At 41.8% G+C, this 24,817-nt stretch overlaps 1 protein-coding gene across 4 annotated transcripts; it reads left to right on the top strand.

The window, feature by feature from the left end:
- Positions 1-42: 42 nt before the first annotated feature.
- On the top strand, positions 43-24,686 carry LOC117893781 (protein commissureless 1). Of its 4 annotated transcripts, none has more exons than XM_034800523.1 (3): positions 43-47; positions 18,030-18,518; positions 23,731-24,682. In XM_034800523.1, exons 2-3 carry the CDS (start codon positions 18,098-18,100, stop codon positions 24,318-24,320), a joined length of 1,011 nt encoding a protein of 336 aa, XP_034656414.1. In that variant the 5' UTR covers positions 43-47; positions 18,030-18,097; the 3' UTR covers positions 24,321-24,682. The 4 variants fall into 4 exon arrangements, with proteins under 4 accessions (XP_034656414.1, XP_034656415.1, XP_034656412.1 ...); XM_034800522.1 differs by lacking the exon at positions 43-47 and adding an exon at positions 17,253-17,937 and having other exon boundaries at positions 18,025-18,518; XM_034800524.1 differs by lacking the exons at positions 43-47; positions 18,030-18,518 and adding an exon at positions 15,423-17,005 and having other exon boundaries at positions 23,731-24,686.
- The last annotated feature ends 131 nt before the right edge of the window (positions 24,687-24,817 follow it).

Genomic DNA, 24,817 nt, shown 5'->3' on the forward strand with positions numbered 1-24,817 from the left:
TTTACATAGATATATTACCATCAAACCCACACTGCCCAGACACAGACGTGTCAACATATACACAAGCCTAGGCTCTTGCTACCCACCCAAGCCCTGCATACTCGTATTTATTGATTGACATCACATGGTTATTTTTTTGTTGCACCACCCACTTCAGCCTTGGTAGGTCCAGGGGATAAAAACCCATTCCCGCTAACAACACGCTTCAACGCGCTCTACATTGATTTTGCTTCGCGTGCATGTTATTTATTACTGTTTATCCAGCTGTTTTACTAAAAGAAAAATCAGCACAGCCCACTTTATGCATGGGAAACTAATTATGTGAAATCCATTTTCACGAATAATTCGTCTTAATTTACGAATATTAAATAGTTATTATATTTTAAATCAGCGTTTGTGTGAAAGAATTAATTACCTTATTAACTAATATGTATAACTCAGAAGAGGACCATAAGCGCTTTCTTTGATGGTTAATTCGTAGAGTAACTAGGCTAGGCCTATAAAAACCTATTTCGAACATTAAGTTTACAAAGAGAAAATTAATTGAAATTTATAATGACATTTCCCTTGACATTAATTAAGAAAACAAAACCAGCACCCAACCCTGTTTTACAAGAGACCATTAGGTCTGAGGCATTCTAAGCTCTCAATTAAAATAATTCCAACACACCTGCGCCGTCCCTCGACGCAATGCTGTATTTAGCGGCGACAAAACAACGAAAAAGTTCTATACAAAAGAGAACAAAGTTCCAGCACTAACCGTAGTACTTTACACATACTGTATCTGTATGGCGGGAAAATGCAGAGCTCGACTGGTATTTCACATACAGTCCTCATACATAAACGAGGATTGACGTGTGAGAAGCTTCTTACTCGTCAACACGTCACCACCACCCGGTACTCAGTAGTACATCTGTACCTTGGTGTTTTTTTCACGTTTTACATATTTTCTACACCTACCATATATGTACATCTACATCACTTCTCAAGCCAACATGATCTTTTATCTCGCCCCTAGAGCCGCACACTGCACGAAGCAGAGTATGAAATGAGAGCTGCAAATTTATTTCTTCGTTCAGGCTATAATAATAATTCAATCTGATCCCAATCCGGTAATCTAAAAGATGTGGTCCTTCCCTACAGAATAATATTTTTAGTTATCTTTTATCATCGAAATTTTGGACACAGCAGAATTTCGCACTTCGCTGTGTCGAAAGGGGGCGGACCGAAATTTTGAAATACACTTGTGACAGTGTAAGCATACATCAATCTGGATGCAAAATGTTGTGCCTCTAGCTGTTATAGTCTCTAAGATAGTCTCCAGGCGCTCAAAAAGACGGACGTACAGACATGGCTATATCGACTCGGCTATTGATGCTGATCAAGAATATATATACTTAATGGGGTCGGAAACGTTTCCTTCCCTGCGTTAATTAAATCCACGTTTCCCCACAAACAGATACATATGTATGTACATACATACATATGAAAACCTATTTTCGAATTGACTTCAGGAAGACGTTTGAATCTGGGTGTACCATGTATAAAAGCAGTGACGAGTTTGAACGTTCACAACGTTTATCCTCGTTTTTTAATTGCATTGTATTATTTCTTACTATTCCCGAGCCGTTCAATCAAACACAATGTACCTATTTACGCTCGAGTACCTGGTATAAAAAGTTAATTTAAATTTAAATATCAAAAACGTTTATTAAAGGCCTTGGCTTAGAAGTACTGCATTATATCTTTACCCGGTACTCGACTTGTTGCTGAAACCGGAGAAAATGACTTTAGTTGAAAATAAAATGTTTGAGAGAATCGAAAACAACACTGGCGTTTGACAGCCCAGTAAAATCCCACTTCCTTGTACAACAATACCTAATTCGAGATTTTCCGAGCTTCGGTCGCTTGTATTGACATAAAGGGTGGATTAAAATAAAGCTCAAATCTGACTCAATTGTGTGTTTAAATTTGGGCTTAAAAGACTCAGTACTTTTCGAATGCATATACATATGTATAAGTTAACACTCCCCACCAACGGCAGGGTATCGGCAATGTTCTTACTTTGTAAGAATGCTGATACAGCGCTGGAGTGGACGAGCATCGAGTTGAACTGGCATCATATTTCGTCCGTTGCATAAACATCCGCCGAGAACGTCTGCACGTGGAGCTGACGCAGCGGTATCGGAGAACGCTGGCGTACCAATTTATAATTCATACTTTTGTATTTTAGTTTTACACTCATATTCAACTGAGCCTGCAGTGCCGGCAATAAAATATCTGAACATTAAATTCGTCTCTCACTTCCGTTGGCCGAAACCTCGGTATCTTAGAGAAACTTTATAATTGGCGCCCAACGGGGTTAAAAATTAAAAACCAAAACTAAAACAGTTCGTTGAAGTGCATTCGTCGCTGTCGCGCTGTTTCGATTCATTAAAAAAAAAAGTTGAGGAAATTCTGTCTCAAAGAATTCGAATTTTTTTACATGTGCCGGAGAACGTGACACGAAAGAGATAAAAAGTTAAACATTCAATAAATCAAAAAAAAGAGGAAAAGAAGCTGAAGGGCACCCCTCGCTGCCACCAACAAGATGTATAAGGAAAGAATAGGCTGGAGGGCCACCATCGCCTCAAAAGAAAACAATTTAAATACAACAAACCGACGCTTACCGTGGACCAGCGCTCAACCGGTTGAAAATATTAATTAATTTTATTTAAACAACGCAGCAGCCAGAAGAAAAACGAGAAGGGACGTATGAGACGCTTCTTACGCGTCACAACTTTTATACCCGGCACTCAGTGCTACATCTGCAACTTAGCGGTTATTTGTCAAATTTTACATTTTTTCTTCATCTATCATCTACATTAACAACACTACTCACGCCAACACGCTCCTTTAGCTCGCCACCCTCCCCTAGAGACACACTTTGCAGAGTCAGGGCAGAGTCGCGGCAGAGGCAGTGGCAGAGACGTGTCAGGGGCAGAGGCCATAAACTGCGCGAAGCAGAGTGTGAATGAGAGAATGTGCAAAAAACGAATATAAGCTGCGGGACGGGGTGGGTTTGGCCTCTGCAAATTAATTTCTTCATTGTGGCTATAATAATGATCCAATCGTATCCCAATTGGGTGATCTGATAGATATGGTCATTCCCTACGGAATGGCGTTTTTAGTTTTCTTTTATCTTCCAAATTTGGGAGTTTTTCGCCATTTTGCGGGGGCGGAAGGGGGCGGGGCTCATTTTTGAAATACACTGGCTTCAGTGTGAGCAGACAGTAGTCTGTTGCCAAAATTTGGTGGCTCTAGCTCTTATAGTCTCTGAGAACTAGCCGACAAACAAGACGGACAGACGGACAGACAGACATGGCTCTATCGACTCGTCTGTTGATGCTGATCAAGAATATATATACTTTATGGGGTCGGAAACGTTTCCTTCTGTACGTTACATACAACCGTTATTCGCCCCAATACAATATACCCTATTTACTCTTCGAGTACCGGGTATAATAAAAAAATATATAAGATACAAATTGCGGAGCCGCTAAATAGTTCCTTTCCCACAAAATCCCAAACAGTAAGAAGTTAAAAAACAAATAAAAAAACAAAAAAGACACAAAAGTGCATTTGCTTTCCTTTTTAAACATTATTATGAGAGCCACTCAGTTCTCTCTTGGCCCACTATATTTGTGTTAGGGACTGCAGTGTTGTTGTTTCATAGGGCGGTGCTAAACGTAGCAGTTCGCATCTTACGAATAACGAAGAAAGAGATTACGATAGTGACAAAGCTTAAGTCCTTGAGGTCTGCGCTCATCCAGCCTATGCGATTTCTCTTCCAAAGCCCTGGAATAGTTTGGTTCTAGCCAACGCAAAGCGCAGAGCCCGGCACCTGAACCCATGGACGTGGACCCTTCCTCGTCAAAGTTCAGACAGCCAACGGCCTACCAAAATCCGAAATAACAATTTCGCATAAAAAAAAACGCGTCAATGCGCACCGCTGGGAATTGGAGGCAAAGATTGGAACATATTGCCACGGGTAACCAACAAGACCAGGGTAGCTACAGTGAGGCCGCTGCAGAGGCAGTCGCCGAAATAGATGCGAGGAGATCGATTACGAGAGTGACTCGATCAATTTTTTAGGGGAAGGTCCCTACTGACATTCCTTTGGCGGAAAGTAGCGTTAACATGAAGTTATTAATTGACACGGGAGCGTCGAGGAATTACATCAAGCCACTCGCAAGCCTTCGGGGCGTCATTCCGGTTGAAACACCGTTCCCGGTGCATTCGGTCAACGGAACGAAAAAAATCACCAAAAAGTGTCTTCTTTCGATATTCGGCACAAAAACCCCCGTTTTTATACCCGGTACTCGAAGAGTAAATAGGGTATATTGTATTTGTGGGGAATAACGGTTGTATGTAACGTACAGAAGGAAACGTTTCCGACCCCATAAAGTATATATATTCTTGATCAGCATCAATGGACGAGTGGAAAGAGCCATGTTTTCTGTCTGTCCGTCCGTCCGTCCGTCTGTCCGTCCGTCCGTCTTGTTGAGCGCCTGGATCTCAGAGACCATAAAAGCTAGAGCCACCAAATTTTGCATCCAGACTTCTGTATTCTCACACTGTTACAAGTGTATTTCAAAAATGAGCCCCGCCCCCGCAAAAGGTCGAAAACCTCCCAAATCTACGATCTAAAATTCCGTAGGGAATGGCCATATCTATCAGATCACCAAATTGGGATCCGATTGGACCATTATTATGGTCACAATGAAGAAATTAATTAGCAGAGGCAAAACCCACCCCGTCCCGCACCTTATATTTGTTTTTTGCTTATTCTCTCATTCACACTCTGCTTCTGACACGTCTCTGCCTCTGCCTCTGCCTCTGCCGCGTCTCTGCCGCGTCTCTGCCCTGACTCTGCAGTGTGTGGCTCTAGGGGAGGGTGGCGAGCTAAAGGAGCGTGGTGTTGGCGTGAGAAGTGTTGTAGATGTATATGACTGATGAAGACAAAATTTGGAAAATAACCGCTTAGGTGCAGATGTAGTACTGAGTGCCGGGTATAAAAGTTGTGACGCGTAAGAAGCGTCTCACACGCCCCTTCTCGTTCGTACTAAAATCCTTATCAACCTTCGACGTCATAATCGGTCTCGACCTGATAGGGGCAACATTGTGCTTGAAAGATGGAACACTCAGATTCGGTAACACGACTGAGGCCATCAAATTCCACAGGTGCCGTCAACCATAAAAGCGTAGTAGACGTCTACGCACCACCAGAAATAAAAGAGAAAATTATGCAGATGTTGAATAGAAGGAGTGCGGCTTTTGCCGACCCTAACGGGACACTACCTTACAACACTTCGGTCGTTGCCATCATTCGCACGGTGGTCAACGAACCCATATACTCCAAGCTATACCCTTACCCTATGGGGGTAGCCAATTTTGTTGAATCCGAGGTCAGGAACCTCCTGGGTGGTGGACAATAAAGGCACTGATGAGCAGGGCAACAGGAAGAAACGTCTAGTAATGGACTTTCGGAAACTGAACGAGAAGACAGTGGCCGATAAATACCCCATGCCGAGCATCTCAATGATCTTAGCCAACCTGGGTCGCCCAAATATTTCACCACACTCGACCTAAAATATGGTTACCATCAAATAACTTTGGCGGAGTGAGACCTAGAAAAAACCTCCGTGCAAGGGGGAAAGTACGAATTTTGCCGACTGCCCTTAGGTCTTCGGAATGCGGGAAGCATTTTACAGAGGGCAATCGATGATGTTTTGCGCGAACAAATCGGCAAAACATGCTACGTCTACGTCGATGACGTAATTGTTTTTTCCAAAACCCAAGACGACCATGTGAGACATGTTGTTTGGGTACTTAAAAGCCTATACGAGGCAAACATGAGAATAGCTCAAGAGAAGTCGCAATTTTTTAAAGAAAGCGTCGAGTACCTCTGATTTTTTGTGACAAGTAATGGCACAAAGACAGACCCAGAGAAGGTAAAGGCTATCCAGCATTACGCGGAGCCAAATACAGTTTTTGCACTTAGGTCATTTTTGGGCCTTGCAAGCTACTACCGCTGCTTCATAAAAGACTTTGCTGCTATTGCAAAGCCTCTCTCAGATATTCTGAAAGGTGAAAACGGTTCGGTAAGCAAATACAGATCAAAGAAAATCTTGATTGACCTTAACGAGGCTCAGCGCCATTCGTTCCAAAAGCTCAAGAACATCCTTGCATCAGAAGATGTCATGTTGATGTATCCTGACTTTAAAAAACCCGTTGACTTAACTACGGACGCTTCAGCCTATGGCAGAGGAGCAGTCCTTTCCCAAAATGGGAAACCAATCACGATGATATCCCAAGCTCTAAAAGACATGGAAGTAAACTACTCGACTAACGAGTGTGGGCCCTAGCCATACTTCGGCACTACCTCTATGGGGTAAGGGACATAAACATTTTTACAGACCACCAGCCGCTTACATTTGCGGTGTCTGAAAGCAATCCCAACGCTAAAAGGGGCCAAGCTTTTCTATAAGCCAGGGAAAGAAAATCACGTTGCTGACGCACTGTCTCGACAAAATGTCAATGCCTTGGAAAGCGCCCCACAGTCGGACGCAGCGACGGTTCATAGCGAGGTATCGCTTTCCTATACTATACAAACGACGGATAAACCCGTCAATTGTTTTAGAAACCAGATAGTTCTAGAGGAAGCCCAATTCCCTCTAAAGCAAGTCTTTATTCTCTTCGGGGAAAAGACTCGGCATATCGTCCACTTTACAGACAAAGCCGCCGATAGTAAAGCCGCAGGTCGTAAATGCGATCCATTGCGATTTCCCAACGCTAGCATGCGTTCAGCATGAGTTGGTAAGAGCCTTTCCGTCGACAAGATTTTGGCATTGCAAGAATCTTGTCGCAGACGTATTTGATGATAATGAAAGAAAAGAAATCATCATAGAGCCGCTCAGGAAAATGTAATACAGGTTTTGACCGTTTACTATTTTTCCAAAATGACTAAACTGGCAAGAGAGGTAGTCATGAACTGTAAGATTTGCTCCCGAGCAAAGTATGACAGACACCCTTGGAAACAGGAACTAGGCACGACGCCAATTCCGTCATGTACGGGAGAAATGCTGCATGTTGATATATTCTCAACCGATAGGAAGTACTTCCTGACATGCGTGGACAAGTTCTCGAAATTTTCCATCACGCAGCCAATAGCCTCCCGCACCATTGCGGACATAAAAGCTCCGCTGTCACAGCTTATGAATGTATTCCCTAATACAAAGCAGATCTATTGTGACAATGAGCCCTCTCTTAATTCTGAGACGATTAGGTCTCTTTTACAAAATAACTTCGGAGTCTACATCGCTAACGCGCCACCACTCCACAGTACATCGAACGGCCAGGTGGAAAGGTTCCACAGTACTTTGGTGGAAATTGCCAGGTGGCTCAAAATGGCTAAGGGCATCACCGACACCGTCGATCTATTCCTGCAGGCAACTGTAGAGTACAACAGGTCAATACATTCGGTCACCAATAAAAGGCCAGTAGACAGTTTTCACTCTGCTGTAGCAGGTGCCTACAGGGAAATACAGAATAAGGTTCAAAAAGCTCAGATTATTCAAAATAACCGAGTTAACCAGACACGACAAAACAGAGTTTTTAGGGTTGGATAAAAGGTGTTTTGGTAAAATCTAACAGACGCCTCGGGAACAAGTTGACTCCGCTATACGTGGAAGAAGCTGTAGAGGCGGACTTGGGGACAGCAGTCCTGATTAGAGGGAGGGTGGTCCATAAGGAGAACCTTAGATAGTTTTACCGGTTAGATTTAAGAAAGATAATGGTGGTGGTACTTATAAAATTCCTTAAGTTCCATATATTTTATATTACAAATTACAATAGTTGCGGCACGCATCACTGACTACTCGCACTACCACTATATTCCCATCACAGATGGGACTGTACTGGTGTGGGAGGAACTAAATTACATTAGGCACATCACAAACCTGACAGAATACGGACGCATTGCTGACGAGACCGCTAAAATGACAGACCTTTTCCCAAGATCACACATGAGGCTACTTTTAGAAGTTGACTCAAACCATGTCAAAGACATGCTAACGAACATTGGGATCCACCATAGGATAGCAAGAAGTCTAGACTTCCTAGGGACGGCCCTCAAGGTAGTGGCCGGTGCACCGGACGCCTCAGACTTGGAGAATATTAGGATTACGGAAGCGCAGCTAGTCCAATCGAATAATAGACAGATTACCATAAACACGAAGATCCAGGGCCAACTAAACACTCTTACAGATACTGTGAATAAGATTCTCAGCAAAGAAAAAAGGGAACACATCAACACTGCCCACTTGTACGAAACACTATTGGCCAGAAATATAATTCTTATCACAGAATTAGGTAATTTAATGCTCACAATCACCTTGGCCAAAGCCAACTTGGTAAGCCTTTCTCTACTTGACCATGCTGACATAGAAACCATCCTTACTAAACAATTCACAGGAGTCATAATTTCAAACCTATTAGAAGGTCTGACAATCAAATAATATTATCCATTTTATTATTGGGTACCCTAGAGTAATTTTAGCTTGTAAGAAAGTCACGCTATTCCCGGTTGAGCACAACGGTACCATACTTCAACTTAAGGACAACGTCGTGGCTTAGTGCGGAAGCCAGGTGTGGGCTGTTACGGGCGGCACCATCACTACTATCACCACGTTCTGCAGGAGGGAATCGGAGGGCTCCTGCGCGCAAGGGCTACACTCCGGAGGCACTGCGCATTGTCACTCTCAACCCAGCCACCTGGAGCCCATCACCCTCGTGGACGATAGGGTCATCATCATCAACAACAGACCTGCCTTGATCAGTTGTGACTCCGATACGTTGGTTGAAACCTCCGGAACGCAACCTCGGCATCATCCTCTATCTCAGATCCCCACTCAAGAGGAAAAGGGAGTTGGTACAGGTCAACGCGATGATAGAGAACTTGAGCGGTTCGAGGGCGACCACTCTTGTAGAGGGGGAGTAGTTAACACTCCCCACCAACGGCAGGGTATCGGCAATGTTCTTACTTTGTAAGAATGCTGATACAGCGCTGGTGTGGACGGGCATCGAGTTGAACTGGCATCATATTTCGTCCGTTGTATAAACATCCGCCGAGAACGTCTGCACGTGGAGCTGACGCGGCGGAATCGGAGAACGCCGGCGGGCAGCGCTGCTTCATACTTTTGTATTTTAGTTTTACACTCATATTCAACCGAGCCTGTAGTGCCGGCAATAAAATATCTGAACATTAAATTTGTCTCTCACTTCCGTTGGCCGAAGCCAAGTTATCTTAGAGAAACTTTATAATTTATATATGATGAAGAAACAACCACAACATTTTTATAAATGATTGAAAAATGCATTTTCTGAAGTTCAGCTCTTTTGCCCTTAGTTCAGCGCTTCTCGCTTGGTCCATGTGAGAAATATGCCACTTTAATGATCCTACGTTGCGCTTTGAGTGGTCTCTATGCAAAGCATTTCTCTGCACTTCACTCTCTTATCTAGTTGTTGAAGGTGCAGTGGTGTGGATTAAATAAGACCCGCCGAAGGGCCGACAAGAGCTGGGTAGCTGTTGCAGGGAACGAGTGTGTTGCAATACAGCGCCAGAGAGCCTGATTCTTGCTATGTATGTCCTTGCAATTCAACACACTCACCAATTGTAAGAAGTTCTAGGCAAAAGCATAAGTGCGAACGTGCCGCCAAACTCATTTAAAGGATTACATTCAGCACACTGCTAGGTGTGGATGAAAATGTGCATAATAAACAAGATTAAATCCAGTGGAAAGCATTGCGACAAGGAGCAAAAAAGAGAGTAGGCATGGTAAGCATTTTGTACATATACCCTTGAATTATACCAAAATGTATCAGTAATAATATTCTTTGATAATGAATATTTCTTTCGACCGAAAATATTTGTCGTTTTTATACCCGGTACTCGAAGAGTAAATAGGGTCGCCCCCTTCCGCCTCCGCAAAAGGGCGAAAACATCCCAAATCTTGAAGATAGCAGAAAAATAAAACAGCCATTCCGTAGGGAATGACCATATCTATCAGATCACCAAATTGGGAAACGATTGGATCATTATTATAGCCACAATGATGAAATTAATTAGCAGTGGCTAAACCCACCCCGTCCCGCAGCTTATATTTGTTTTTTGCACATTCTCTCGTTCACACTCTGCTTCGCGCAGTGGCCGCCGGCCGCTGGCTCTGCCTCTGCCGTGAGTCTGCAGTGTGTGGGTCTAGGGAAGGGGGGCGAGCTAAAGGAGCGTGCTGGTGTGAGAAGTGTTGTAGATGTAGATGACAGATGAAGAAAATATATAAATTTTGACAAATAACCGCTAATGTACAGATGTAGTACTGCGTGCCGGGTATAAAAGTTGTGACGCGTAAGAAGCGTCTCACACGTCCCTTCTCGTTAAGCATGAAATTAATTATCGAATTGACTTCAGGAAGACGTTTGAATCTGGGTGTGCCATGTATGAAATCAACGACGAGTTTGAATGCGTCTCACAGCGTTTATCCTCGTTTCTGAGTTGCATTGTATTATTTCTTCCTATTCCCGAGCCGTTCAATCAACGGATATCCAATATCCAACTGGTGACCAGCTGGGCACTGTTAATTTCCTTGAAAACTATCTAAGCGCCATTTTTATCATTTTAATGAAACAAATCAACTACAAGATGAGAACAAATTTTTGAAATTAATATTAAAAAGTAAGCAAGTGATTCGCACTGCACTTATCGAAAAAAGATGTGTGTGTTTGCCTAGGACAGTTATTTCGTTAGCATTAACCGTAAATTATAATTTTATATTTGATGGGCTGACAATTTTTAATAAAAACCTTAGTCAAAACCACAATAAACCCACCTCTCTGGTTTTCTTAGAAGATCTGGGGCTTATCATAAGAATTTATATGCTAATAACATAATTATCAACTGTTCACCCTCTTAGGAGGGAACTTGTTCTGTATACGCCGTTGCTTCTTCATTTTTGCTTCTAACGCCTTTTTAGCCCTCGACGTTGGCTGTTTTTCTGTTCTTCTCAGCCTTTTGGGTTTTGCTTTTCGCGTGGCATGCCGTCTCATTTTAATTTTTGCTTGCTCAGCAGAGGCAGAATCGGTCAAATTTATTCAAAGCCACGAACTAGGTACTAGCCATTTTCGCTATTGTTGAGGGTTGTGGTCTTAAGCAGTGAAATTATATTTTATGTTTTTAGGTTTGTACTGGAACGTCTGTCAACTACTGCTGCAACTTGTAACCGCCATAGTCGTTATGGAGTTCATATTCTGTATATGATATAATTTTCCACCTTATAATGATAGTCTAACTGTAACATTTTAGTTCTTTTTTTTATTATTCGAGTGGACACATAATTTAATCAATAAAAACTGTTTCTGATCCGCTTAGACATAACATATACTAAACAGTACAAATACAATAGTCTTTGGTAATTGTGTTTCTGATTACACAAATACAAATTAAATTATTTGAATGATCTTTTCAAAAATTCATTTTTACCCTCCCAAAACAAAGGTGTCATAGAGATTTCTTATGCGATTAGTAAACATTATAGTAAACATTATATTGGCATGCGCCGCCTTTTTTTGGTGGCAGTTGTCCACTCAAAGTAATTAGGCGAGTTATTTCATAAGTTGCCAAGTATTCTAATTATGTATTTTTTAATAGCAATAACAATTTTTTATTTTTTTGTTTGGACAAGGAAAATTAGAGCTAAACACAACTAAACTAGAGCAACTGGAGCTAAGCAAGCAAAATTACCAAAATCAGAAACAAGACAAAACTAAAATGAAACTAACTACGGGAGAGGTTGGCTAGTATAAGAGATTTAAGAAGAGGAAGGGAGTTAGTCGAGGATTTAATGTGATAGAGGGAATGATAATCCGAGCATAAAACCCTAAAGGGTTCGTGTAAGGCATAATTCGATCTACATAGTGCAAGGAACAAAGGAATACAATTTCTAGTAGGTCTAATGGGAATCTTAAAGTTTATGCGGCTCGACAAGTCAGGGCTGTCTACATCCCCCTTGATCAAGTTATGCATAAAAATTACACCAAGCATTTTTCTACGACTAAATAAGTATGGACGGTTTATTAGAAGTAGTCTACTACGGTATGATGGCAGTCTCACAGTTGCATCCCAGTTGAGGCCACGCAGGGCCAAAAGTAAAAAGTTGTTCTGCACTGATTCAATACGGTCCTGATATATGTTGTACTGAGGGCACCATACACATGAGCCATATTCTAAAATCAGACGAACATGAGAGACATAGAGAGTCTTCGTTATATGTATAAGGGTCATCAAATTCATTTGACCACCTCTTTATAAACCCAAGCATGGCTTTATTTTCCATTGTAGAAATGTGTTCAGAAAACCTTAACTTGGGGTCTGGTTTAACAACAAGATCATCAACCAAGATCATCTCTCAAGAGAACTACCGCAGAGGGTGTAAGGAGCCACTAATGGGGTGGAGTGATGAAAAGTCATTACTTTGCATTTCGAGACATTAAGGTGTAACATATTTGCACAACACCATGACTGAAAGTTATTGAGATCTGATTGCAAGCGAGAGTGAAATGAAATGTCCTTATACTGGACGCCGAGCTTAACATCATCCGTACTCAAGAATTTGTTAATACAGAAGGCAGTTCATTAATAAAGAGTGTGAAAAGTAAGGGGACTAAATGGCTACCCTGTGGTACTCCAGAAGTAACCATAACAGGTAAAGATAAGGAGTTTTGGAAAAGGACTCTTTGAGACCTAGAACACAGCTGAGCTGGAGATATAAGTGATTTGCAGAGATGTTGGAAGTGCGGAGTTACAATTTTCTAGAACATTTTAGGAATAGCGGCTAACTTAGATTTACCTCCATAGTTTTTAGCGTCAGACTTGCATCCTTTCTAATGGAGAGGAATTATTAAGGATTCCTTCCAGATGGGGGGAAAGCTAGAAGAATGGATGGATAGAGTGAATAGTTTAAGCAAAGGTCCGCACAGATTCTCGGCACAGTACCTGAGTACACAGCCGGAAACTCCGTCAGGGCCCGGTGAATATACCGGCTTAACTAATTGTAGTTCATGAAGTAAGGAGCTTTTATTAAAGAAAGGGCAGAAAATGCCATTCGACCTTGGTAAACTACATGGATACACATGACCTGGGTATCTTTCCTGGGAATAAGTTGTTTGAAAAAATTGTGCAAAAAGATCAGCCTGATCATTGTTTGCCGACGTATTGAAAAATGATAGCGAGGATGGATGTGCGGACGTTCTACGCTGACGCTGAGGCAAAATTTTGCGCAAATACCATTGCCGGCAAAGAATGACATAAACCAAGGAGATTAGGGCGTGAGAGGGAGATAGACACGTAAACGGATACGTGCTGCGTGAGGCAGGAACTGCCACGAAGGGCGAAGGTTCTTTTCAAGTGTTCACTCCCACCACCTCCTAACCATTCTGAAAAAGTTTCGCTACTGTAAGAAGTTGTTGTGAATAAGTTGGGGAAAATGGGGCGATGCATTTGCTGCTAACGCTACTCAGCTCATTAATTTGAAGGCAGAAAAGCGGAAGCGCATCCGGTTTTCGGGATTCCACGAACGGAGACAGCGTCACGGCCATGTCGCGGATTTTATTTTCGTTTCATAATTTATTTATATTATTATACCCGTTACTCGAAGAGTAAATAGGGTATATTGTTTTTGTGGCGAAAAACGGATGTATGTAACGCACAGAAGGAAACGTTTCCGACCCCATAAAGTATATGTATATATTCTTGATCAGCATCAATAGCCGAGTGGATAGAGCCATGTCTGTCTGTCCGTCTGTCCGTCCGTCTTGTTGCGCGCCTGGATCTCAGAGACTATAAAAGCTAGAGCCGCAAAATGTTGCATCCAGACTTCTGTATGCTCACACTATTACAAGTGTATTCTATTGACAAATAACCGCTAAAGCGCAGATGTAGTACTGAGTGCCGGGTATAAAAGTTGTGACGCGTAAGAAGCGTCTCACACGTCCCTTCTCTTTTTTTATATTTTGTACATTTCCACATTCACTCTTTGCTTTGTGTGGTGTGGGGCTCTAGGGGAGGGGGGCGAGACTATAAGAGCTAGAGCCACCAAATTTTGAATCCAGACTGCTGTATGCTCACACTGAAACCAGTGTATTTAAAAAATTAGCCACGCCCCCTTCCGCCCCCGCAAAAGGGCGAAAACCTCCCAAATCTACAATTTGGCTCTGCCAATCTGCCTCTGACACGTGTCTGCCTCGGCCGCGTCTCTGCCCTTACTCTTTAGTGTGTGGCTCTAGGGGAGGGTGGCGAGCTAAAGGAGCGTGTTGGCGTGAGTAGTGTTGTTAAGGTGGATGACAGATGAAGAAAAAATGTGAAATTTGACAAATAACCGATAAAGTGCAGATGTAGTACTGAGTGCCGGGTATAAAAGTTGTGACGCGTAAGAAGCGTCTCACACGTCCCTTCTCGTTTTTTTTAAATTCGCTCCCATAGAAGGGAGACGAAACGATTTTTTAAGGATAAACCGAGGAAATCCCAAAAATGTTGTTGATTAGATTCCACTCAATCCCACCTTAACGAGAAGGGACGTGTGAGACGCTTCTTACGCGTCACAACTTTTATACCCGGCACTCAGTACTACATCCGCAACTTAGCGGTTATTTGTCAAATTTTACATGTTTTCTTCATCTGTCATCTCGATCAACAACACTACTCACGCCAACACGCTCCTTTAGCTCGCCACCCTCCCCTATAGAAACACACTGCAGAGTCGCGGCAGAGGCAGAGGCAGAGACGTGTCAGGGACAGAGGCCATAAACTGCGCGAAGCAGAGTGTGCTGTTATAAGCTGCGGGACGGGGTGGGTTTGGCCACTGAAAAGTATTTTCTTCATTGTGGCTATAATAATGATCCAATTGGATCCCAATTTGGTGATCTGATAGATATGGTCATTCCCTACGGAATAGTTTTCTGCTATCTTCAAAATTGTAGATTTGGGAGGTTTTCGCCCTTTTGCGGAGGCGGAAGGGGGCGTGGCTAATTTTTGAAATACACTGGTTTCAGTGTAAGCATACATCAGTCTGGTGCCAAAATTTGGTGGCTGTAGCTCTTATAGTCTCTGAGAACTAGCCGACAAACAAGACGGACAGACAGACATGGCTCAATCGACTCGGCTATTGATGCTGATCAAGAATATATATACTTTATGGGGTCGGAAACGTTTCCTTCTGTGCGTTACATACAACCGTTATTCGCACAAATACAATATACCCTATTTACTCTTCGAGTACCGGGTATAAAAACATTCATAAAAGCCCATTCTGCGTCATCAAATAGCCAGAAGGCGCATCTGTTATGCGGGTTTTTTTCGTCTAAACTGCAAACTAAAGTAAAGTAACTTCTTCCATGAACCAACCCCGATATACTACGCACATACAAAGTTATACCACATACAAATAAACAAACACGGCTGACATGTTGACATGTTAAAGAGCATGTATGTACATATGTAAGTGAAGTGTGCAAGAAGCTCGAATAAACGAGTAAGATGGTCGAGGAAGAAGAGTCTACTTTAGATGAAGTCTATTTTCTTTGCCTTCCATATATAGCATGATTAATGGTTTACTTTCAGCTAGTTGGTAAAATAGTTTGAAGTTTTATATTTTTTTCAAGCTTGTTGAACTAGTTGAGGTGTCAGTTATTTTTACTATATGGGCTTTAATGTTGGTGTCTTATGTTGGTGTAGTTGAAATGTATCAAATTATATGTATAGATAGTTATACCTACATACATATATTGACAACCTCACGGACTCAAATAGTTGTCTTCGAGCTGCCGACACAATATAAGTGTTTAAAACTTGACAACGAGCTGTGTATTTATTGACAAAAGTGTCAGGGTAAAGCGGTTTGGTGGGGATGAAATTCATCTATGCAATTTTTACAGCTCGTTTACGTACATTTGTATAACCAAGAGTCACACTTTTTTTTTTTGTTATTTAATCGCTACCGCGAAATTGGAGTGAGTCTGCATTGACCAGGTACTTCAGTTTATGTTGGGGAAATATTAGAAAAAAAAGGTCATTTCAATTTTTAACTCAAAAAGAGTTGTTTGCCGAACGAACACCAAAAATATTATGCTGCACAACTTTTCATGATACATAATGTATGTACATGCTTTTGCAAAACGGGGCTGACAATTTTTTCAAAAAGTTTTTATGATTCAGTCAATTTGATTCGACCTTTATCGGAATCCCTTGTTACAAATTTAAGTCGTGGTGGCTTACTATTGTTCTTTAAATAAATGAAGTGTTTGTGAAACTATGTCGAGTGATCCGGGCCGTGCTAAAGGATGGGGGTGTGTTCTTCAATCAATCATATTAGATAGGACAAGTCATGTAATGTATTGGAAATGTTCATGGAGATTCAAATGGGAATATGCATTTAGTAACGGACTCAAAAATCACGTTTACCATTTAAATTATGGGCGGTCTCTATACTTATACCGCACACACTCTCTTAAACATACAGTTTAGAGCAACTTAAACTTACATATGTTTAATCACAAAGTAAGTCAAAAGTTAATTGACGATATGTGACTCCACCTGGGGCTCTACTCAAAGTGCACTGTACTTCTTCGCAGAAGTTTACGCAGAGGCCTCGCGAGGCTCGGAAAGTTCTTAATGCGTTTATCTAGTGACTTTGGTGCAAAAGTCCTTATTATCATTATCGGGCCTCTATTGCACTTTCCTAAAGCAATTACAAGTTTGCCGAAACTAGTTGCTTGAAAACTACGTACGTATGTTTTCCTGATGTTTTATAAAATACCTATCGGAGGTGGAACACACATTCTTCATAATTCGACCTTTGAAAAATAAGGGACTTCTATCGAATGCTCATTTGCAGCAGGTGCGGAAATCGAAGAGACTGTAAGTATACTCTTTTAAAGATAAAAGAGAGTTTAAGTATACTCTTTTAAAAATAAAAGAGAGTGCAAGTATACTCTTTTAATGATAAAATGTAGTTTAAGTATGCTATTTTAAAGATAAAAGAGAGTTAACTATTCTCTTTGAAAGAGACATTTTGCGATTGCGCATTAGATGTTTTGACCTACTCAAGGGGAAGAGAAAATGGTGAGGGAGATAAATTATTCAACAACTGCCCTATAAATTTAAATAATATGATATATCATTATTTTGAAAGCGTTGTATTCAAGATATGACTAGTTGAACGGAAGATTTGAACGATTGAGCTAGTAAAATCGAATATTTAGTATATTTATATACTGTATAACATTACGGAAACTATTTTTACTTAGAAACTGTAGTGGATAAATGTAAATCATTAAAAAAACTAATCTAACAGCAGATTTCCCAGTATATCTATGTATTTATTAATTTATCCTAGACCTACGCTATACCATGCTTTCAAAACCTCTCTCTCTCGATTCTGTATCAAGAGGGCAGGCTATTGCTCTCTCGCATTTCAGAGAGAATGTAGCCGAGAGAGACTTCACCCTCAACACATGAATCTCCCTCAAAACCAGAAAAGTAGGAAAAATGTGGATGAAAACACTTTTGAGTGTGGATTTTTGTTCAATCGTTCTCGGGCCGAGGAAAAGGAAAGAACAGAATTCTGAGTTCAGAAAATTTCGTTGATTTCCCACAAAATGTTTACGAGCGGTAATTTCGCATCAAAGAAAACATTATTAAACTGCATTTAAACCAATGCCCACCACTTATAAGTGTATTATTAGACAACGAACCACATTCGCGAGCGGAAGCCCAGAACTTTGAAATATCCATGTCTAAACATATATAGTCAAACGATTTATTTAAGTGCCGTGTCGTGTGTGAACTGTGTACGTGTGCCTAACCCAAAACCAAAGCGAAACTTCTCGAACACCCAACACAGAAACCAAAATGAAAAGCACAACGGATTACCCTAGTTTAGACCCAACAACAGCGGCAGGAGCCAGCGAGGAGCTGTACGCGAGGTTTATCTCCGCCCCGGCGAGCAGCATGAGTACCGAAGCTATTGCTGAGCACATGCAACAGAATCAAATCACCTTCGAGATACCCAGCGCCCACGATATGCGGCACATCGACGCCCTCAACTCGTTCAACGCCTTGCTCCAGCGGATTGGCAATGCCGCCGTCTCGTACGACGCCGCACCACCGTTTGGATGGACGCATAAAGGCAGCATCAGCACCGAACAGCTCTCCAAGTCGGTGGTGCTGGACTTGGCCGATCTTCGGGACCGGGGCGAGGATAGCGGCGATCTGGCGGGTTGGTGGAATCACATCTTCGGCGACGCCGATATGCTCGTGCTTATCAACTATCTGTGGATCGGAGTGATCAGCTCCCTGGTGGTGCTATCCATTGTTTTAATCCTTTTCAGCTGCTACTTCTATCGAAAGTTTCGCACATGGAAGAAATGCAGTAAGTTCAGAAGCTATACACCACATATTCCACTGTCCCATCAGTCTCTCTTTACACGACGCCATGGTCTTTTTTCAAAAAGTTTCACAAAACGTTAGTTTATGCCAATTATTCAGCGCGCTAAACAATATAAAATGCAGAGAATGGTCCTAGTCACAGGACCAACCAGATGGACTCCTCCGCTGCCCGACCCCTTATTACATGTGCTTTCAGTCAGGGTTCTGTTATAATTTTAGATACACACGTTTATTATTCCACAAAATTGATGTGGTGCATATTTATAACGAGAGCAAGCCACCAATAAAATTGTATGCCCAAGATAAGTTGTTGTCTTGTCATATGCCTATAAAAGAGGAATAATGAGCGTTGAAGATGCAAAAGCAATATTTTATTGAAAGGAAGAGGGAACATCAGTTCTTTATCAAAAAAGCGAATACTAACACATGAAACATAGTGATTATTTCGGTGTAGTTAGAGGTGCGACTCGAAGTTGGAACAAAAGAATACTAACACATAAAGCATAATGATTATTTCGGTGTAGTTATAGAATAGAATTTGGAATAAAACAAAAAATAAAAAACAAGAGTGGTAAAAAAAAACCCAAATAACAAATTTTATCTATTGAGTAAGACTTTCCTGAATGTGTCACACTAATACCATACTAATACCAACATCAATCAACTAAGGCCACTAAAGCTAGATTACTACAGGTTTATAAGAGTGTACATATGTACATACATATGTAAGTACAAATGCTTAGGCACTCTACACATCATTACTTAGACATACCCGTATCTACCTACCAAACAACATCAACATCTACCAAGCAACAGAACCAAACCTAACCGAACTCAGCTAACAAGTTTCCAACTGAAGTGTCAAACTTTTTGCAGACCAATTTAGCCCAATGATTTATTTATGCGAGGAAAAAAGAGAAGAGCTAGGGGGACTTTGACTGTCCAGAGCTATCTTCATTTCTAATTCTATTTCTGGCCTGGTTCCGCCTCTTGGCGGACATGGACCTGTATTGGTCATGTCTCTTGGCATTAAAGCATGGCCAACTCACTGTCAAACTGTCAATTTTGTGCTAACGAGCCTTAAAAAGTTGTAATTCCGGTTACGACACGCGACTGAGCGTTGGAGGTGCGTTGGATGGGGATACGTAAAATATCAATTTGAGCGATATTTGTTTTAGCGCTGTTGGGCGCCAAAAACTGCCATTTTGTTTCATTATTTTATTTTTTTTTATCCCCTTCCATTAGGCACTGGGGCACTAAAAACAATATCCATACATATTTGAATGTACATTAACATATACATGTATGCCTGTATATAGAGTAGCCTAGTATATTCAGGTAGTACTTGTCATTTATAATTAAGCGACTGTTCCTAAGCTTATCTCCTTTCAGACTTGTGTACGCTTAAAGCGCACTAAGTTTCGTCTCACAGTGTTTACCTTATAAATAATTAACGAACCCTGAGCTTAAGAGTAGCTCTGGCCCAGTTACGAAGTGTAAGTCTTAAACTTTATTTATTAAACTGTCACCCACTGACGAGGATCCAGGTATCCAGACTGCTAAAATGTAACAAGCATTTGTGGCACACACACAAATAGGACACATTTTCCGGTCACCCAGCATATAATTTCATCAGCTGCGGCTTGATACGATGGATTTCAATTCATGCAAACATTTTTTTGCATCGAAAATGACAAGAACTGGATACTGTGCAAAATGCAAAAAGCGGAGTTAAACCTAAATCCAACAGACGTGCTAATTTGTTAATGCCGCGGCAAACACTGCAAAGTTTCGCCTCTTCTCTCCTTCTCTCACCATTCAGGTTTCTTTAGGTTTCTTTCTGGCCAACTGCAATGCTTAAAAGAGCACGAGACGCGCGGGATGGTGTATACACTTGCATAAAACATGAAGCCTGCAGAATTTGGATGTGTGTTCCACGCCTCTTGTCCAACCCTGTGTGTCCATCATTGTAAAATATGCAAAAAGAAATAACGTCAGGAGAGTGTCCCCATACAGTTGGTCCATGAGGTTGGTCCGAAATCCAGTTCAGGACAAAAACTCATATATGTATGCTATACAGTTTCAACAATGAATCAACAACTGCTGCCACTGCTACTGTAACTACTCACTGGTAATTCTCCAGAGCTGCCTTTAATGGTGTAATGCGCAAATTTTATCAGCAGGCTTAAACCTAGTAACTACAGACCCTGAGACATTTTGAGACATTCAGACAACCAAAAAAAGAGAGTTATAAAAACAATAACAGCCTGGAGGGGCAAAACTAAAAAAATTTAAATCTTAATCTAAAAATCACTCATTTATGTCTGTATGGAAGTGAGATTGTGATAATCAAAAGCATAACTTCAAATGAAATTAACCACTTACGATACATACATACATATATTCAACGAGAAGGGACGTGTGAGACGCTTCTTACGCGTTACAACTTTTATACCCGGCACTCAGTACTACATCTGCACTTCAGCGGTTATTTGTCAATTTTTTTTTCTTCATCTGTCATCTACATCAACAACACCACTCACGCCAACACGCTCCTTTAGCTCGCCACCCTCCCCTAGAGACACGCACTGCAGAGTCATGGCAGAGTCGCGGCAGAGACACGGCAGAGGCAGAGACGTGTCAGGGGCAGAGGCCATAAACAGCGCGAAGCAGAGTGTGAATGCTGCGGGACGGGGTGGGTTTAGCCACTGCAAATTAATTTCTTTATTGTGGCTATAATAATGATCTAATTGGATCCCAATTTGGTGATCTGATAGATATGGTCATTCCCTACGGAATGGCGTTTTAAGGTTTCTTTTATCTTTAAAATTTTAGATTTGGGAGGTTTTCGCCCTTTTGCGGGGGCGGAAAGGGGCGGTGCTCATTTTTGAAATACAGTTGTAACAGTGTGAGCATACAGAAATATGGATGCAAAATTTGGTGGCTCTAGCTTTTATAGTCTCTGAGATCCAGGCGCTCAACAAGACGGACGGACGGACAGACAGACATGGCTCTATCGACTCGGCTATTAATGCTATTAAGAATATATATACTTTATGGGGTCGGAAACGTTTCCTTCTGTGCGTTACATACAACCGTTATTCCCCACAAATACAATATACCCTATTTACTCTTCGAGTACCGGGTATAAAAATAAATATGTGTGTATGTACTATGTAAGTACGTAAGTGCTAAAATTTAAATTTTAAATATGATTTTTGGCAAGTTTCTCAAACTTAATTTTATTTCGCTTAATTGTTAAATACAAACGACGCACACGCACTCATGTGCATCACCCGTTTGGGCTTATAAAAATTAAATGATTTCTGTTGCATGCTTTCCGGGCCGAACGCCGAGCTTTTATTTTATTGCAGTCTGTGTATTTTATTTCATTCCATTGTGCCACGCGCGCACTTCCGTCATACCCGGTACTCGAAGAGTAAATAGGGTATATTGTTTTTATGCAAAAAGTATGTAACGCACAGAAGGAAAAATCTCCGACCCCATAAAGTATATATATTCTTGATCAGCATCAATAGCCGAGTCGATTGAGCCATGGCTCCGTCCGTCCGTCCGTCTTGTTGAGCGCCTGTATCTCAGAGACCATAAAAGCTAGAGCCACCAAATTTTGCATCCATCCTTCTGTGTGCTCACACTGTTACAAGTGTATTTCAAAAACGAGAAGGGACGTGTGAGACGCTTCTTACGCGTCACAACTTTTATACCCGGCACTCAGTACTACATCTGTACATTAGCGGTTATTTGTCAAATTTTAAATTTTTTCTTCATCTGTCATCTACATCTACAACACTTCTCACACCAACACGCTCCTTTAACTCGCCCCCCTTCCATCGACCCACACACTGCAGACTCACGGCAGAGGCAGAGCCAGCGGCAGAGGCAGAGCCAGCGGCAGACGGCCAGTGTGCTTATAAGTATAAGCTGCGGGACGGGGTGGGTTTGGCCACTGAAAATTAATTTCTTCATTGTGGCTATAATAATGATCCAATTGGATCCCAATTTGGTGATCTGATAGATATGGTCATTCCCTACGGAATGGCGTTTTTAGTTTTCTGCTATCTTCAAACTTTTAGATTTGGGAGGTTTTCGCCCTTTTGCGGAGGCGGAAGGGGGCGTGGCTCTTTTTTGAAATACACTTGTAACAGTGTGAGCACACAGAAATATGGATGCAAAATTTGGTGGCTCTAGCTTTTATGGTCTCTGAGATCCAGGCGCTCAACAAGACGGACGGACAGACGGACAGACGGACGGACAGACAGACATGGCTCAATCGACTCGGCTATTGATGCTGATCAAGAATATATATACTTTATGGGGTCGGAGACGTTTCCTTCTGTGCGTTACATACATTCACTTTGTGCACAAATACAATATACCCTATTTACTCTTCGAGTACCGGGTATAATGAGCCACGCCCCCTTCCGCCTCCGCAAAAGTGCGAAAACCTCCCAAATCTACAATTTTGAAGATAGCAGAAAACTAAAACAGCCATTCCGTAGGGAATGACCATATCTATCAGAATTAGTTAGCAGTGGCCAAACCCACCCCATTCCGCAGCTTATATTTTTTTTTTGCACATTCTTTCATTCACACTCTGCTTCGCGCAGTGGCCGCAGACTGGCCGCCGGCTGCTGGCTCTGCCTCTGCCGTGAGTCTGCAGTGTGTGGGTCTAGGGAAGGGGGGCGAGTTAAAGGAGCGTGCTGGTGTGAGAAGTGTTGTAGATGTAGATGACAGATGAAGAAAAAATATAAATTTTGAGAAATAACCGCTAATGTACAGATGTAGTACTGAGTGCCTGGTATAAAAGTTGTGACGCGTAAGAAGCGTCTCACACATCCCTTCTCGTTTTTTCTGTGGCTGTCAGTCTGTTCTTATGGAACTTTGGCTGTCCGGCATCCTCGCAGGCATTTCCGGTCAGCACAAACTTTTTTTTTCCATGGCCTCTTTTTTTGTTTTTTCTCATTCCTTTCAACATGTATTTGATGATCAAGCGTATGCGCCTTTGCGCTAAATTCAATTTAACGTCAGTCCTATAAAAAGTGTCCTTTGACATGTATAAACAGTGTAATGAAACCTGATTGAGCCATAGAACCTTTTCAAGACCCAAACAAAATCAACTTTCTACCGACAAACTCAACTAACGAATTCCTCTTCTTATGCTCTGGCCATTGCAGATAAAGATATACGTACACAGATCCATTCCGCCAACGATTCCTATTCTTTACACGGAGCAGGGTCTCACCTAGACAGCTGTGATGCTAGTCGCCTGCTCCTCCATCAGTCGCAACAGCCATCTGCTGCTAACAGCAATGAAGCTTCGTTTTACCAAATCGAGTCCCCACCCTGCTATACAATTGCCACCGGGTTACCCAGCTACGATGAGGCTCTGCATCACCAGCCTCATCACTTTGCCTACGGCATGAAGTTTGTGTACCCCTGCCTGGCAGCTGTGCATCATCATCATCACCATCATCCACGCTCCACCTGCACACCCATTAGGGAGAAGACCGAACTGAAGCAGCAGCAACTGAATAAGCTGCAAAAGTGCAAACTGTCAGCAGCAGCTGCCACGGAGGAGGACAAACCCTGCATCTCCATATCCGCGTCCGAAACGGCCATGCCTGCTGTTCGCATTAACATTCAGGATGAGGAGCAGTCTGAGCCGGAGCACAGGGATCTGGCTGTGGTGGCAGCACAAAGTTTACTGCCAGCGGCTACTGCTGGCGATGAGTGCGCCACATTGGTTGTTGTTGTTGCCTCGTGATTGCCCAGATAGTAGGCAGAGGAAGAGAACCGAATCGAGTCAACGACTCGAGTCGTGGAGGGATCAGGAATAGCAGCAAAATGCTTAGTCACTTGTAAGCAGGAGGAGCATCAGTCGTCTCATGCTAATGATGTTTCCAACTTAGAGACATATAGCCTTATTAAATAATTATTAACCAAAATTCAATGTTTGCTATCTATACTCATATAGACCCTCTCACAACATTGCCACAGTACCCCCTCAAAAGTATTTGTTATATTATTGTATTATGCAAGACTGAGTATAATTTATTTTATATATTACTGTATATTCTATTGAACCTAGTTGTATGACCATTAAACTTGACTGTGAAGAGCGAAAATATACAACACCTAATCGTAAAAACTTCGTGCTAACATAATTATAATTTTTTTTAAATTTCTTTGGGAGGTATTCAGCTCTGAAGTTGTCAGTCTAAAATTTTTCAAACAATCGTTGATCCGAAAATTGCATTAACT

This window comes from Drosophila subobscura, chromosome J, assembly GCF_008121235.1.
Source record: "Drosophila subobscura isolate 14011-0131.10 chromosome J, UCBerk_Dsub_1.0, whole genome shotgun sequence".
Taxonomy (NCBI): domain Eukaryota; kingdom Metazoa; phylum Arthropoda; class Insecta; order Diptera; family Drosophilidae; genus Drosophila; species Drosophila subobscura.

Excerpts from the sequence above, each read along its gene's own strand:
- LOC117893781 (XM_034800521.1), top strand. The coding sequence starts at position 17,999 with ATGAAAAGCACAACGGATTACCCTAGTTTAGACCCAACAACAGCGGCA. Across the intron at positions 18,519-23,730 it reads TCGCACATGGAAGAAATGCA|ATAAAGATATACGTACACAG; the intron begins GTAAGTTCAGAA and ends TGGCCATTGCAG.